The following is a 16,972-nucleotide window of genomic DNA, read 5'->3' as shown; positions in this document are numbered from 1 at the left end:
TATAGATATGGCTTTTTAACATTCAGCTGTTTCCATCTCCATGGAATTTTTTTTTTTTTTGTATATTGTATTCTGCATATCCTGTAAGATAGGACATAGTTGCTTTTCTCCTGTATTCTTTGTCCCCAGCACCAAACACCCACCTCCTTTCGGAATGTGTGTGCATTTCCAGGGTCTCTGCCGTTGCTGGCCCTACAGGTCTGGTTCTCGATCTCCACACTTTCTTTGCCCCCACCCCCAAGTGAGAGGAGGGGAGATCGAAAGACTCCTGCATGTACCCCGACCAGGATCCATCCAGTAACCTCCGTCTGGAACCGATGCTCTGCCCATCTGGGGCCATGCTTACAACCGAGCTATTTTTAGCACCTGAGGTGGAGGTTCCTCAGAGCCATCCTTAGCAACTGGGGCAGATGCACTCAAATCAATCAAGCCATGGCTGCAGGAGATGAAGAGAGAGAAAGAGAGAGAAGGGGAAAGGGGAAGGGTGGAGAGCAGATGGTCACCTCTCCTGTGTGCCCTGACCAGAAATCGAACCTGGGACATCCACACGCTGGGTCGATGCTCTACCACTGAGCCAACCGACCAGGGCCTATCTCCACACTTTCAACTGTGTGGCTCCCAGGGTCCTGCTGGGCTGACCCTCCATTTTTTTCCTCTACAAGATCTATCCCAAACTCCAAGGGTATAGTCCACGAACAGACTGTTCAATCACAAAGTTGGCCTGGGCCACTCATTGTTCAGAGCAAAGTCATTTTTACTGCGATGAAATTTTAAAAGGCCATTACATTAGTTACACATATACACGACCGACTTAATAACCATTAGTCATCGAAAACATTCAGGAAATAAAAATAATTATTGATCCACGGCACAGTTCACATCCAGGAGAAGAAAAATTAGCAGAGAGACGATTAAGTGCTTAAACCGTCCACTGAAGCTCGTCGGTGAAATCTCTCGTCTCAGAAAGAAAACGAGATTGTTATAAGAAGCGGTTGTCCTGTTCCGGCCACCATTACAGTCCGTGCCCCAGGGGCTTTGACCAGTTGCTTGACCACAACACCAGCTCTAGCCATGAGCCCCAGGCACATGTACAAGGGGCCTGCACCAAGGCAGGGCGGAGGTGGGGCTCTTCACGTTGCCCTCAGTCCCGGGCAGTGGAGGAAGTGGAACCAGCCGGCTCCTTCGCACACAGGAGACGGTGGAGGAAAGGGGAGGGGAAGACCCCCGGCCAGTCAGGACATAGCAACCTAATGACCAAACCCACATTTTCTGGTAAAATAAAGAGCATTTCTACTGCCTACAGCTGTTAGATGTGTCTGGCTTGGCCTTGCTAACTGCTAACGGGACAGGACCTCACAGCTAGAAAGCAGGTGGGCAAGAACCCACTGTCCTGTCCCGGCCCGAGTGCTGACATGCGCGAGAACATCTCCCACTTCCCAGGGCCTCATCCATCGGTCACAGTGAGCAGGACCTCTTATGTTGCCAGGGGTTCTAACCTGGGGACACAGAGCCTCCTTATGGCCACAAAGAAAGACACCTGGCTTTCAGTCATCCACAAATCCTCGCCGCTCAGAAGCAAGAGTTGAGTTGTCTGCACCCTGGTGGGTTGAGTTTAAGTGCGAGGAGATGAAAGGTCCCGGGAGCGAGGCCTTCTCTGCCCAGCACAGACACGGGAAACAGCAGCTCACCTGTGAGCCACCTCAGAAAACCCCCAAGATCCCACTAAAAACCAGAAGGAAAAATAAACCCAAAAGCCCCCAAACTTCCAAACTCACAGGCTAAAGGCCTCAGTCTGTTTCCATTTTACTGAGAAATCATTCTTTGATCCAAAAGCTGTTTTTGTGCCTTTTTAGGTAATGGTGTCCACTGTCGGGGCCCACTGTGGGCGGTGGGGCAGAGGTGGCCCGGGGACCGCACGGGAAGCCCCTCTGGGCCTGGCACTGTCAGGGAGAGGCGGTGGGGCAGAGGTGGCCCGGGGACCGCACGGGAAGCCCCTCTGGGCCTGGCACTGTCAGGGTGAGGCGGTGGGGCAGAGGTGGCCCGGGGACCGCACGGGAAGCCCCTCTGGGCCTGGCACTGTCAGGGTGAGCGCTGTTTCTGTCTCCTTTCACTCTTTCACTCACCCCGAAGCCAGAGGCTCCTGAGGGGGTACGGCATCACCCGGACCTATGCCAGGACCCTCAACCCTGTTTACGAAGGATGAAGGCCACCCTGGAAACTGAGGCTGGTGTTCATTTTGAGCCTAGGAACCAGGATCCCACAGAACTGCTGCCGACCAAGGGCATCCCACCGCACAGTGTTGGACCTTACAGGTGGAGCTCCCCAAGCAAACTGGGCCCATAGCCCTAGGGGACAGACAGGCTGGCATGGGGCTCCCACAACTCTCTCCAAGCACTGAGCAAACGCACCCCCACCCTGAGGATGATCCTGGGGAGCCACCTGATGGCAGAAGACAAGAGGCCTAGGCATCCCCCCTCTCTTTCAGACCTCTCTCTGTACAAGGGCCTCTGAGACCCCAGGCACGCCTCCTGCAGGCTCTGGGCTGCATGAGGTCGATTCTCTCCAATGGAACGAGGAGGAGAAGCCTCAGTCCCCCAGCCAGGCGCCCCCACCCTGGGCCACGCTTCCCTCCCGCCGTCCGGGTTGCGGCTGAGTGCAGGGTGGGGCTGCTCACTGGGGGTCACTCACGACACACCCTGGACACGAGACACTCACTCTGTTCACACACAACAGACACGGGCACAACACAGCCACGAGGACAAGGGACTCACGCCACACTGCACAAAGTACACGTCACACTGCACAAGAGGCACGGGCTCGGTGAGCTGGGGGACGGAGGACCCACGTCCACCTGCGTCTCCGTGCACCTCAGCTCCAGCCCGCAGGACGTAGGCTGTGCCTCCCACTCGCCTGTCTCGGGCACCCGAGCCCCGCCCACCACAGGAGACAAAGGCAAGAAACTGGTCCCACGTCCCGGGCAGCCCAGGGTGGGGGCGCTAGGCACGCGGGGCTGTAAGCAAGCTTTATGTAAGTGAAGACTGTCTATGACAAGATTATGCACAACCAGACTCTAAGGACCCAGTAGCCTCACCTCCAAGGACACACAGACACAGCACAATAAATACACCTGACGCCCGGCGTCTACCACGGCTCCAGGCAGCGGCCGGTCAGCCGCGGCTGCGGGGTACAGCTGAGTGATGCCGTGTCTGGCGGCACAGGGGGGGCGAGGTGCCTCCTGCTGGGGGGTCCTGTGGCAGGGCAAGCAGGGCGAGAATCGGCCTCACTCACGTGGGCATCCCCATCACAGCCTGGGTGGCACTGCGCAGTGGAAGCCTCGCTCTGCCCGTGGCTACTCAGAAAATGGCGGGAACATGCCCAGGTCGGCGAAGTCTTCAATGTTATAGTTGCCCGTCCCCTGGGTCGGGTCTCCAGGCATAGGCAGCATGTCCTGCAGGAGAGAGACCGGAAGCCGCAGGGGAGTCGGGCACCTGCACGCGGGCCCCACTCACCCTCACAGTCACGTCTCCAGTGGGGGCAGCCCAGGAATGCCCGCAGCCCCCAGGGATGCTCTGTGGGGGTCCTCACACTGTCTGAGACCCTGGGAGGCTGCTCTCTCCTGGGAGCTGTTGTTCCCACAGGTGAATGCCACTTTAGGGCATGACCTTTGTCTGTTTAGGGCCAAACCAGGACAGAGGGTGCACATGAGCCCCATGGGGGGAGGGGACCCAGCCTGGCTCCAAGCAAATAAACACAGCTGATGACGGAAATGCAGGAGGAAGGCAGTGCAGGGCGGGGCAGAGGCGGCCTCTGTGACCATTGGAACTAGCATGCAGAGGGCAGGGCCAGAGCCCCACGTGGTCAGACTTCCCTCCTAACAAGTCCTGCAAGTTCTCTGGGCCTCAGACTACCCATCCAGAAAACGGGAGTGGCTAGGTTCCATCCCCTTCTGGCAAATTTCCCAAAGCACGTTCTGTTGATTTCTCAGCCCCTGAGATACTCTGTGAGAAAAGAATTCTATAGACAAAATAAGTTTGGGAAACAAGGCACACTCTAACCTCCTGAAAATACTCAGTGCTCATTAGTATAATGAAAGCTCTGGTAAGTCCTGCAGTCAAGAAACCGAGTGACTAACTAGCGTTTCACAAACTTACTGGACCAAGAATTCTCTTTCGCATCGTGACCACGAGAGCCAGGGGAGGGAGTTCCACCCTGTACAGCTGCTGGGAGGCATTAAGAACGAGCAAGGCTGAGCTCCTGAGAGAAAGGGGGTGATCACTGTGGGTCGGGGCTGCCAGGCTGGGCTGGGCGAAGCACTGCATATTTAAAAGGCTTCTGCCCTTTGGAGACCGGCCTGACGTCCGGGTTCTAGACCTCTGTCTGTGAAGATGCTGCCTGACCTGGTAGGAGGAACTTGGGATGAGGGCGGGGTTAATGGACAGCTGGGCCTTGAGAAGGAGACAATCCTGGCTGTCTCACACCCTCCTACCATGTGCCTCCTGCCCCCTCCTGGCTTTGCAGGGCAGGCCTGAGCCCCTGGACATGGCAGGGGCACGCAGGCTCTTGGTAAGAGGCGCTTCTCCTCAAGCAGACCAGTGAGAGGAACCGAGCACTGGGCTGGGGCAGGCAGTGGGCTCAGGCCCCCATCTGGAGCCTTGCCCCAGTGGGAACTTTTCAGGCTGAATATGGAGCCAAGGAAACCCCACGGGGGCCGAGTCTTGCTCTGTAGGCGGCTGGCCGTGCCCACTGCAGGTACACAGGTAGGTCTGGCCTGCCTGACACCACGGATGGGCCAGGGACGTCTCAAACAATGGAGGCTGCAAGGCGCCCAGGTGTCCTCAAACAGCAGGCAACACCCTGCACTTGGCCGGGAAGAACCTGAGCCTTCACTTCCACCCCTGGACCCTCTCGTCAGGGCCACGACTCAGCCCAGAACTCACAATCACCAAGGCGGCAGTGACCTGGGGGGAAAGGAAGCAGAGAGAAGGCGCGGGTACCTACGAGAAGGCGGTGGTCGCTGGATTTACCTGGAACACTTCAGTCTGACCGGGCTGCTGGTGTGCGTGCTGCTCACCGCTCTGCTGACTGTGGTGCTGGCTTTGCCACTGTGACCAGACTTCCGAGGGCCGCCCTTGGAACTGCCCGCTACTTTGTCCACTTTCAGCTGAAAGATCCGAGGGGACAGGACACCATCAGAGAGGAACTCCCTCAGCCCCTCCTTCCTGCTGGGGCTTGGATCGTGTCCCCAAAATTCACATGGTGAAGCCCTAACCCCCAGGACCTTGTCATGTAACTGTATTTGGAGTCAAGGCTTTCAAAGACATGATTTAAGTTAAAATGAGGCACGAGGGTGGGTTCTAAGCCAATAGGACTAGTGTCCTCCAGAGAAGAGGTTAGGACCGAGACGCAGAGGGACGACTGTGAGAAGACACACAGAGAGAACAACCCTCTACCTGCCAAGGAGAGAGGCCTCAGGAGAAACCTACCCTGCCAACACCTCCATCTCGGACTCCAGTCTCCGGGGCTGCGGGAAGCAGTGCTGGCAGCCCCAGCCAGCCGTGAATGTGGCCGCGGCAGCCCCAGCCTGCGTATGCACTCCCTTGAGCCCCAAGTCTACCTCTGCCTCCCTTTGCCATCAGACTGGGAAAGCCCCTATACGTGCAGCACTTCCTGCTCCTCAGCCCCCTCTGCTGTCGCTCCCAGCCCGGCCCCGCCCGGAAGACCCGGCCTCTCCTGGGCCTCAGCATCCTGACTGCCCTGTCTTGACCCTGCTCTGCTGACTCCCAGGACCTCTGATCGTGGCCTCACAGCCTTCTCCACCCTCTTCAGGTGCCCCTGGTTCTCACGTGTGGCTGTGTTCCTTCACACGCGCTCAACGCAGGGACTGGGGGTAGGCCCTGCCTTTTATCAGCAGACGAGATGGGGGCAACCTGTGAACTGCTTGGCTCCTGGGCTTGCTTGGCAAGTATTTCCCAAGTTCCTACTCTGACCCCGTCCCAGGCTGGTATATGACACAAACACACATTCCCTCAGGGACACTTCCTCAGGGACAGTGGGGACAGGGGGTAAAGATTGGAGATTAGCCCTCTATTTCTATCAGGGGGGACACTTGAGAAGTCTATTAATTACAGATTCAAGATTGTCGAAAAAAGTTTCTTAAGTCTGGGAAGGAAACTGCTCTTATTACATGTATGCAATAGGAAACAGTCCATTAACTGGATGATGAACTAACTAGTTGAGGAGGAAGGACTTGGCATTTTTGAGCCTATGTGTGGGCATCATGCTGGGTGCTGTTTGCACATTATTTAATCTCCTCTTCACTCTGACTCAAATAGGTCCACTGTCCACATTTTTCAGATGAGGAAACTTGGGCTCAAAGATGTTGAGATATTTGACCAAGGCATTTAGCTTCTAACGCCAAGAGCCAGGGCTGGAACCTAGATGCTTTGGGCACAGAAGCCCGTGGGCATTCATTTGATAAACAGCATTTCCATTGAACACTGACGGTGTACCTGACACGGAGCAGGGAGCTGGGGACACAGTGGACTGGAGTGGCAATCGGAACCATGAAGACAGTGTCTAAGGAGAGTACATGGGGTGGGAGGACCAGGCAGCATTACCTCCCTTCAGGAAGTCGCATCCAGTGACGGTGACCTGCGGGGTGAGTTCACTGGCCACGTGACGGGGAGCTGCAGGGGAAAGCCCTCCTTTCGTCCCCTGCTACTGAACTATTTTTCTCTCTGACCTGCATTAGTAACCTATCTGACTAAACCCTGAGTAATCATCACAACATAATCTCTCTGGAGACAGCACTGAGGGGCCTCAGCCGAAACCTCGACCTGGTCTGACCTCCACTGAACAGGGGGTGCACGTGGCTCACCCTCCAAGATACACCCACAGGCCTCCTCTGGAAAAAGCCCTGGTGGTCACCGACATCCCTGTGTTGCCCAGTTTTCCCAGGACCTTGAGGGTGGCCACAAACATGAGCTGGGCTCCGGCCGCGCCGTGTAGCTTTGGTTCTGGGTTCCCAAGACAAGGGCTGCTACAACCCTGGCCGGATGTGCGGGCCACTACCAGCCCTGAGGTCCAGAAAGATCATGGGATAGGCTGCCACCATCTGCAGCAACTGGGTGGCCTACTGACCCAAACGTCAGAAATCTGAAGAGCCTGTGGGCTCCTAGCTTGTGGAGGCAAGCAGATGACATCATTCTTTTAAAAAACACCTTCGTATTGGCGCTCGATGCTGTCATTTCACTCTCACTAATGAACACTTTGTGAGATTCAAATTATTTGAAAATTGATCAAGTTGGGTTTAGCTCAGTGGTTCTCAACCAGGGGTGACTTTGTTCCCCAGAGACATTGGTGATGTCAAGAGGGGTGTTAGCAGGTAGAGGCCAGGGACACTGCTTAATACCTTAGAACAGGGGTCCCCAAACTTCAGCCCACAGGCCTCATGTGGCCCCCTGAGGCCATTTATCCGGCCCCCGCCGCACTTCCGGAAGGGGCACCTCTTTCACTGGAGGTCAGTGAGAGGAGCACACTGACCATCTCATTAGCCAAAAGCAGGCCCATAGTTCCCATTGAAATACCGGTCAGTTTGTTGATTTAAATTTACTTGTTCTTTATTTTAAATATTGTATTTGTTCCCGTTTTGTTTTTTTTACTTTAAAATAAGATATGTGCAGTGTGCATAGGGATTTGTTCATAGATTTTTTTATAGTCCAGCCCTCCAATGGTCTAAGGGACAGTGAACTGGCCCCCTGTGTAAAAAGTTTGGGGATCTCTGCCCTAGAAGATCCACAGGCCTACAACAAAGAATGATCTTAATCAAAATGTCTACAGAGCGGAGGCTGAGCAGCCTGCTGGGTAAAGCCAGCAGAGAGCCCACAGGGCAGCCACTCCCCGACAGGGAGCCCCTCGAGGGGGCACTCCTGTACTCCTCAGCCGAGAACCATGCTTCAGTCAAGGGTCATGCAGCTCCCAGTTTCCGGCTAAGACCTCATCTTTTCATCCCCAACTCGCAGGGGCAGGAAGTTCTGTATTTCCCTGGGACTCGCTGGCGAGAGTGCTCAGGGCGGAGTGTCGGGGCCGCGTTGGGGGATGAGAGCAGCATGGTGGGGTGTGCAAACATTTCGGGCGTCTCCTCACCGGGCTTACCCTGCCTGTCTCCCTGCCTCTAATTATTCACCTTATTTTGTCATCAAAAGAATCTTTGGATGTTTTTGTAATGCCAAATGCTTTCAATCTTCCAGGATAAACCTGCTAGGCCAGGCGGGGCAGGCTGGGACGGACACAGCTCTTTCCAGGAGATGCCACGGGGTTGCAGCTGTGTTTCCCGAACTCTGTAGAGGACACTCATCTTCAGAGTGTGTTTTATCTGTTGTGACCTCGGTGCCCTGTATCACATGCGGATTAAACCACCTCTCCCTAAACGGAACTGCGAATGTGAATAAGAGGCAGTGGACATGCCTGTCCTGCTCAGTCACTGGATTGGAAACTTAGACCCTGGACTGAAAGGACGTATCTGCCACTCTGGGCTGCTAGAGTCGGCTTCGCTGAGTTACACAGCAGGGGCTTTCAAATGCTGAACACGGGAACCCACTCCGAGTGGACAGGATCAATACTGGAGGGATGGCTGAGTCCTCTGGAGGGACGGACAGGGGTCAGGAAATGCTGGGCCCCAGGACCTCGGGCTGAAGGGACAGAATGCTGCTTGGGGTGGGGAAGGGTACAGCGGCAACGCCACGTATGGGCTGGGACTCTGCACAGCAACGTTCTGGTGGCTGACGGGCGGCTGAAACGGAAGCTCGGATGTCTGGGCTCAGCTTCCCACTCCCTAGGTCAGGGGTCCCCAAACTTTTTACACAGGGAGCCAGTTCACTGTCCCTCAGACCGTTGGAGGGCCGCCACATACAGTGCTCCTCTCACTGACCACCAATGAAAGAGATGCCCCTTCCAGAAGTGCGGCGGGGGGCCGGATAAATGGCCTCAGGGGGCTGCATGCGGCCCGCGGGCCGTAGTTTGGGGACGCCTGCAGGTAATGCCCTCTGAGGTAATGCCCTCCTGGATGTCCCCTGGAGTTGGCACTGGGAGAAGGTGGCACCAGACCTGCTCAGGGGGCTCATGAAACAAAAACAGTGAGCGGAGGAGTGAGTGATGGCAAGGGACACACACCAGACAGTGGTTCCTTAACCCTTCATAGCCTCAGGTTTCCTTTACAGAGCTAGGAAAGATGTGCTTACGGGGGACAGGATCCACCCCTCTTTTAATATAAAAAGGAGAGAGAACTCTCCAGTGTTCACTACTCGCACAGTTGGCCATCCCTGTAACGGCTCTCTAGCTTTTTTTTTTTTTTTAACAGAGACAGAGAGAGTAGAGAGAGAGATGAGAAGCATTAATCATTAGTTTTTCGTTGCAACACCTTAGTTGTTCATTGATTGCTTTCTCATATGTGCCTTGACTGTGGGGCTACAGCAGACCAAGTAACCCCTTGCTCTAGCCAGAAGACCTTGGGTCCAGCTGGTGAGCTTTTTGCTCAAACCAGATGAGCCCGCGCTCAAACTGGAGACCTCGGAGTCTTGAACCTTCACATCCCAGTCCGACGCTCTATCTACTGCGCCACCGCCTGGTCAGGTGGCTCTCTAGCTTTTTGAAACAAGACTATAGGGTTTCTGACTTGGAGATCCTGAAAGCCTTTGCCCAAGGCCACAAAGGGATAAAGCAGCACTCAAATGACATCAGTGCAGAGGAAGAGAACCCTCGGGCCTTGACCCTGGTAGCAGCAGCCACTGATCCACAAAGCCCAGGTCTGAGCACCCAGTTGCTTAGGCAACCGCTGGCCTCCTCTGAGCCCGAAAGAAGAGGATTTAGAAACCTGAAGACCCAGTGCCAGGATTCTTGAAGCGTGGGGCTCGGCCCCCCAAACTCAGGTTGTGCCTGCATTTCCCACCTACCGAACCCTGGAGTCCTGTTGGCCAGACTGGAGTAGGCGTTCCCGCTGGGCGAGGAGGTGGCCGGGCTGGACAGCGGGCTGTAGGAGGAGGGGTCGGCTGGGTAGGTGTGGCTCGTTCCGATCCCAAAGGGGGACGACTGCGCTTTGCTGGACTGAGAGGGCATTTGCTACAATCAGGACAAAGTGAAGAGATGGGGCGCATCACTGGCAGGTCCCCGCCCTGCACCCCGGGTTGGTCGCCACCACCTACAGGTGTGGTAGCCATGGCCGCGCCTGCTCTGGGCTGACAGGACCCCTGTGACCCTCCTGCCTTTCTGGGTGCAAGGCCTGGAAGCAGGCCAACTGTATGGGCCCAAGATAGCAGGACGTGAACCCTGGATCTCTGGGGTGGGTCAGAATCACCCCCAGGACTACAGTGACCTGAGTCCTCTGGCTTCCGGTTTGGGGCCTCGGCACCTCAAACACCAAGAACTCCTTCGGCTTGTGCTCCTACGCACCCAGCTGTGCTCAGGACAGTCTGCTCCCACTCAGAGCCAGGATCCGAAGACACTGTGCGCAGGTGCTCTGCCCATCTGGCAGCCGTGGCAGTACCCTGACGAAGCCCCATACCTGTCCCGGGAAGGGTGGCCGACTCCCTGTCCACGCCACCTGGCTCTGGTTGAGCTGCCGGGAGATTTGGGACATGTTCTGGCCCGTCGAAGAGGACGACTGGATATCGTTCACTCCGGGCACATGAACCACCGAAGAGCTGAGGACAAGAAAACGCGTTTGTCTGGAGACACCCCGCCCGCACACACCCTGCCTGGATCTCCTTCCTCCCCCCACCCCACACAGATGACACCCAGGAACAGAGAAGCCTCTTCGAATAAAAATCAGTCCCAGCACCGGCTCCCTCCTTGGTGCTCTGGTCAGCTCGTTCCTTTGGGGTGCTGGCAGGGCTTAAGGATTTAGGAAATAGGTTGTGGGCTGTCCGTTTGTTCACTTGAAGCAGAAAGACAAGCCTGTGAATGGAAGCCTGCTGGGCCAGCTAGTCCTAAGCACAGTGCTGGCTCTCTGCCTCCCTCTGTTCACCTCCAGTTGAATCCGTGAGTCTTTGTTAGGCGCCCACGGTGTGCGCACGGCTCGCTCTGCGGCGCATCCTCCCGCAGGCGCCCTCTCTGCCCGCTGTCCTGCCTCTGGGCACGCAGTGTCTGCCCACCAGGCACGTCCTTCCTGACCTGCTCCCCAGCGGTGCCCAGTACACAGCAAGCTCGTCAAAGAGGGGGTGGGGTGGGGGAAGACCTCCAGGTTGTTTCAGGCCAGCACCCCATCTTTAACGAGCTTACTGTATCCGGGGACAGCTGGGCGGGCCAAGTGGGAGCCTGTCACAGAAGGTACTGGTGCAGGTGGCTCCTCAGCTGGGTTTGAAGAAAGTCTGGTTATTGACCACAGAGAGGACTGGGCACAGTTTTACAAACTGAATTGTAATATTTTGTCTGTGCTGCAGATATTAAAATAGGGAGGATTGAAAACGTCACGACAGCACCTAAAATCAGTTCCTCACGTAACGTCAGGCTCCTCTCTCTGTCCTTCTCCATGAGAGTCTGACCTCAGAGCCTTTCTGATCATGGCCCTCAGTGGGGGACGGCCCTACCCCGCAGCCTCTGTGCCTTCCCAGCAGGGACTGATGACAGCCATACAGCCTTGCTAGCCCTGAGAAAGGGGCCTCACGTGGCAGGCAGGGCTTTCTTTAGGCTGCGGGCAGAACCCTGTGCCCAGCACCCAGGGGGCTCTGGGCTCTGGCCGCCTGCCCTGATGCACACAGCTCTGCACGGCCAAGGACACCGGGACCAAGAACTGGGTGAAGACATGTGGGGATGTGCACTGGAGGGACCTCTGCCTTCATTCGCACCCCCCCAACTGGCTCAGGCCCTCAGATATACAGGGAATTCTACCCGTTCCACTAAGCTTAAGGTCTCACAGGCATCCTTCCATCCTTCCTTCCATCCATCCATCCATCCTTCAGGTCATAGACTAGTATCCTTTCCTACGTCATGCTCCGTACAGGAGCTGGTGAGCCCCCGACTCCTTCCCCACACAGCCAGCCGTAACTTCTCTGTGCCTGCCCCACAACCCACCCGCTCTTCTGTCTCTATGACAACCGCTCAGCTAGGCTTGGCATCGATAACATCCAAACTCCTCAGCACAGAACTCAAGGCCCCGCAGGCTCAGGCTGTTTCTCCCAGACCTGAAGCCTCCCCGTCACCCGTCTCCTGGACTGTGTCAGCCTCTGCGACCTCCCCAGTTCATGCTCCTGTTTCCCCAGCGGGTCCTGGAGCCAGGCTTTGCCTCCGGGGGTGTCGCCAGGGCTTCCTCAGTGACCTGAAGAGGTCTTGGAGGCCAGGAACCACGCCTGGGGAAGGGTGAGGGCCTGCCTGTACCCAAACGGCCCTTTAGGTTGAGACCCCAGGCATGATGGGCATGTCGTCCTCTCCTCCTGGGATGAGGCTATGGCCTCGGGAACCAGGGGACAGGGCACTTCCTGCTCCCTTGTCAGGTGTCAGCAGCTCTGTCCCATCCAGGTCCTGGACGGAGGCCAACTGAGTCCCCTGTCCTTGGCAGACGCAGCTACAGAATACAGTGGCTGGTGCCTTTCACATCCGAGAGGGTAACTGACACCTCGTATCTATGGCAACCCCTTGAGGGTGCAAGGCAGAACTAGAGCCACCAGAGCCTCAGCTGGCCCAGGGCCTGCAGACAGTAACCACGCCCCGCAGTTAGAGAGCCCAGCCAGGACCGGGGCTTCCCGAGGAGGGGCTCCCTCCGCCCCTCCGCCCCTCCCAGCACATACCTGAAGGCCTTGCCCGAGTGTCCGGCGGGGAATGGGCTTCCCTGGGAGTAGATCTGCTGGGTTCCTGCTGCAGAGGCCGAGCTCATCATCTTCTTCTCCGCTGGAAAAAGCAGACCAAGGCTCACATGGAAGGGCTCCCTGCCCTACGGACCACGGGCAGGCCACCCTGAGCGCGGGTGGAGGGGGTAGGCTCCCACCGGAGGGCACTGGGCAGGGCAGCCCATCTCTAGGGCCTTCCCTGCAGCTGGTAGCATCAGGCTGCCCCCACCTTTGGGCGAGTGTACTAGCCACCAGAAGGCAGACCCCTTCAAGAGTCGAGAAGATGAAAAGAACTAATAAAGTTCTTCCTCAGACACTATTTTACCAAATTCTTCCAACCCCGTGCGAAGGAAGCCTCTGTGTGCAAGGAAGCAGAACAGTGGTTAGAACAATGGGCTCTGGTGCTTGACTCTGGGTTTGAACCCCTCCCACCAGGGGTTGGCTAAGGATATGTAAAGCTTTTGTATCTTTATTATTTTGATTTCACTTCGCTTTGTTTTGGTTCTATCACACTGGCAGGTTTACTATACAGGAGTGTGTGTGTGTGTGTGTGTGTGTGTGTGTGTGTGTGTATGTGTGTGTGTGTGTGTGTATGTGTGTGTGTGTGTTAGGAGGGGATAGTAAGGCAGATTCCTGCATGTGCCCCGACCTGGCAATCCCTTCTGAGGCCGATGCTCGAGTGCTGAGCTATTGTTAGGACCTGAGGCTAATGTGTTCCAATGGAGCTACCCTCAGCACCCAGGGCCATGCCCAAACCAATTGAGCCACTGGATATGGGAGGAGAAGAGAGAGAGAGAAGGGGAAGAAGAAGGTAGGGGAAGCAGATGGTTGCTTTTTCTGTGTGTCCTGACTGGGAATGGAACCCAGGACATCCACATGCCAGGCTGACAGTCTATCCACTGAGCCACGGGCCAAGGCCAGGAATTATCAATCAGGAGTCCTTGAACATCAATTTCTTTTATCACTGTTGATAGATATATTGTCCTGCTATCTCAGTTTTTCTTCTATTTTGCAATTTGCTAACAAGCTCCTTGTCTTTTCTTGGAAGTGTTTTGGAATTAAGACTACTTTTCTTTTTTCTGTCAGTGGTTATGTTTAAACACACGGGGGGGGGGGGTTCTCTATAAACATGTAAAGAGAGAAAACAGTGTATACTGATGAAAAATTTCAGTTTATTACCCCGAGCTCAAACTCCGTCTGGATCTTTGCTGAGATGATTTGCTTCTGGTTTTTATTTTTTTATATCTTTTGTATCTCTAACAATTTTCACATTGACTTCAGGTGTTCATAGCTTCATTTAAAATTACTGCTTTCTAATCTATCACTTCTGTTCTTGCCTTTCATAGTTGATTCATTTCACAACGCAAGTCGCGTTTCTCACGCTGGTACAGGCGGATGGTGCATACCCAAGAACATCTTTCTGTCATCCAGCCTGGTTGCTAGAGGATGTTTGGATCACATTCTTTCTTCCCCTTTATTTTTCTTGTCTCTCTGATCCCCCCCCCATTTTTTTTTTTTTCTTTTCATTTTTTCTGAAGCTGGAAACAGGGAGAGACAGTCAGACAGACTCCCGCATGCGCCCGACCGGGATCCACCCGGCACGCCCACCAGGGGGCAACGCTCTGCCCACCAGGGGGCGATGCTCTGCCCATCCTGGGCGTCGCCATGTTGCGACCCTCCTGGGTGTCGCCATATTGCGACCAGAGCCACTCTAGCGCCTGGGGCAGAGGCCACAGAGCCATCCCCAGCGCCCAGGCCATCTTTTGCTCCAATGGAGCCTTGGCTGCGGGAGGGGAAGAGAGAGACAGAGAGGAAGGCGCGGCGGAGGGGTGGAGAAGCAAATGGGCGCTTCTCCTATGTGCCCTGGCCGGGAATCGAACCCGGGTCCTCCGCACGCTAGGCTGACGCTCTACCGCTGAGCCAACCGGCCAGGGCCCCCCCCCCCATTTTGTGATCATTAGGGGAAGGTGTCTGTGTTTGTACACCATGACATTTTTAAATGGATTTCCCAGAGACGCTGTGGTGTCTCAGAAACTAAGGCTTTTCCTCTCGCTAGGTGAAGCTGCGTTTCCCTACACAAGTCGAGGAAATGCTGATGCAGGCAGACAGCACATATGGATGGTCGGGGGAGACCAACAGCAGGAGTTTCCCTGTCCTGGTGACAGGTGTGTCTGATGTGGCTTCTGGGCACCGTGTGGCGTTGGCACCCACGCCCTCAGTGAGCAGAGCCCCCTGCGTCTTCCTCCATGTCTGCCTCTGGCCCTCAGCCACACTGCATTGCTGCCACCTTCCTCACACGTGCTGCATGAGGATGGAGACCTGCTCTCTTCCAACCACCGGGCTCTCTGTCCTCCCCTCGGCCCACACTGTCCCAGTGTGTTCATCCTCACAGGCCATTTCTGAGGTTCCCTTCCAACTGACAGCATTTCCCTTGGGATGAGCCTGCTGTTCTCTCTAACTTTGGCTGACCCTGACCACACTGTATCTTGCAGAAATGCTGTGACCACATGAAAATGGCACCTTCCTTCTGAGCTTTGGAACTGACAGTGACATTTCCAAGTTTTTTTTTATTTTTTATTTTTCTGAAGCTGGAAACAGGGAGAGACAGTCAGACAGACTCCCGCATGTGCCCAACCGGGATCCACCCGGCACGCCCACCAGGGGCGATGCTCTGCCCACCAGGGGGCGATGCTCTGCCCCTCCGAGGTGTCGCTCTGCCGCGACCAGAGCCATTCTAGCGCCTGGGGCAGAGGCCAAGGAGCCATCCCCAGCGCCCGGGCCATCTTTGCTCCAATGGAGCCTTGGCTGCGGGAGGGGAGGAGAGAGACAGAGAGGAGGGAGGGGGGGTGGAGAAGCAAATGGGCACTTCTCCTATGTGCCCTGGCCGGGAATCAAACCCGGGTCCCCCGCATACCAGGCCGACGCTCTACCGCTGAGCCAACCGGCCAGGGCCCATTTCCAAGTTTTCTATGTTGCTCCTCGTAGAATTCCATGGGCACCCTCACTGAGAACCGCGCCTGTCTCCACAGCGGTACCGCATGGGGAGATGGCCCTGCTGACCTCCACAGAGGTCCAGAGGGAACTGGGGACCTCTGGTCCACACAAGCACTACCACCAATTTAGATTGTTTAATGATCTGGAAATAAGCTCATAATAAATTGTCATGTGATAAAAAAGCAAGCTACTCAATCATGTGAGCTGGATTTCATATGTAAAAAGTATTATTAAAAAAAGAGAAAAGACATACTTTTAAAAATTATATCCAGGTGGTGGGATAGTGGATAATTTCTTTTCTTTTTAATGCATATTTTTATTTCAAAATGTGGTCTTCTCTATGTTAGGAATTAAGTTGAGATTGATTTTTTTTTAAACAGAGACAAGCCTTCAGCTTAATGAAATCAAAGTGTCCCTGGATCAGTAGAGCTTGTTTATTCCAAAACTGCTGATACTCAAGACAAGATGCCAGAGGCCCAGGTGACAGGTGAGGAAGAGGAAGGCAGGCAGACAGCACCCACCTGAGCCCCACCCTGCAGCAGTCACTGGCCCCTCACTGACTAGAGCCCTGTCCCCACACTGTCCCCATGGGTGGCTGACTCCAGAGGGCCAGAACAGCGACGGTGAACCGCACGGGCACAACCTTGGTGCCATCTGGACACTTACGTGCACCAATTCCTGCAAACATCTCAGCAAACCGGGGGTCCCTCTCCTGGGAAAAGATTGTATCTGCCTTTTCCACAGACTTCCCGGCTTCGTGCACTCCAGCTGGCAGGTTAGGGACTGGAACCTGTTTGCACATGAACACACAACAGCGTCCCACGCGTGAGGGTCTGACCACGGGCCGGCAGCTGCCCCGTTCTCTGTCATCGGGCCCCTCCCTCTGGAACCGCTAGCCTTGCAGGCTGACCGTGTGGGGAGTGGGGGACTCTATACATAAAAGCCAAGAACAGATGGGGTGGGTGTGAACTAGAGGTCACAGATAGGACAATGGGGCCACACCGGTGACTTAGACAAATAAAAACAATCAACGTACTCTAAATATTGGGAAAAGTGAACATCAAGTTTAATTTAGGAGAAAGGCCAAACGCCCACACATGGCGATTTCTCTGTGCGGCCTGAAGCAGTGGGAAGAGGAAGAGAGGAGAGACGGGGTGGGG

General features: G+C 55.3%; 1 protein-coding gene across 7 annotated transcripts in view; it reads right to left on the bottom strand.

Moving 5' to 3' along the window:
• Window positions 1-743: 743 nt before the first annotated feature.
• The window catches only part of ARNT2 (aryl hydrocarbon receptor nuclear translocator 2), a 106,046-nt gene continuing 89,817 nt past the window's right edge, over window positions 744-16,972 (bottom strand). For 2 of the 7 annotated variants that reach the window (XM_066239814.1, XM_066239813.1), the window contains exons 14-19: window positions 16,479-16,602; window positions 12,780-12,879; window positions 10,559-10,697; window positions 9,951-10,116; window positions 4,999-5,161; window positions 744-3,448 (exon numbers count right to left, since the gene is read on the bottom strand). In XM_066239814.1, coding sequence (XP_066095911.1) covers window positions 3,142-3,448; window positions 4,999-5,161; window positions 9,951-10,116; window positions 10,559-10,697; window positions 12,780-12,879; window positions 16,479-16,602 — 999 coding nt within the window. In that variant the 3' untranslated portion in view covers window positions 744-3,141. Of the gene's footprint in view, window positions 3,449-4,994; window positions 5,162-9,950; window positions 10,117-10,558; window positions 10,698-12,779; window positions 12,880-16,478; window positions 16,603-16,972 lie in introns of all 7 variants that reach the window. The other 5 variants (XM_066239815.1, XM_066239817.1, XM_066239816.1 and 2 more) reach the window with 5 other exon arrangements.

Source organism: Saccopteryx bilineata, chromosome 7 (assembly GCF_036850765.1).
Source record: "Saccopteryx bilineata isolate mSacBil1 chromosome 7, mSacBil1_pri_phased_curated, whole genome shotgun sequence".
Lineage (NCBI taxonomy): Eukaryota > Metazoa > Chordata > Mammalia > Chiroptera > Emballonuridae > Saccopteryx > Saccopteryx bilineata.
The sequence above is the reverse complement of the archived record's forward strand: the minus strand, read 5'-3'. Positions and strand labels throughout refer to the sequence as shown.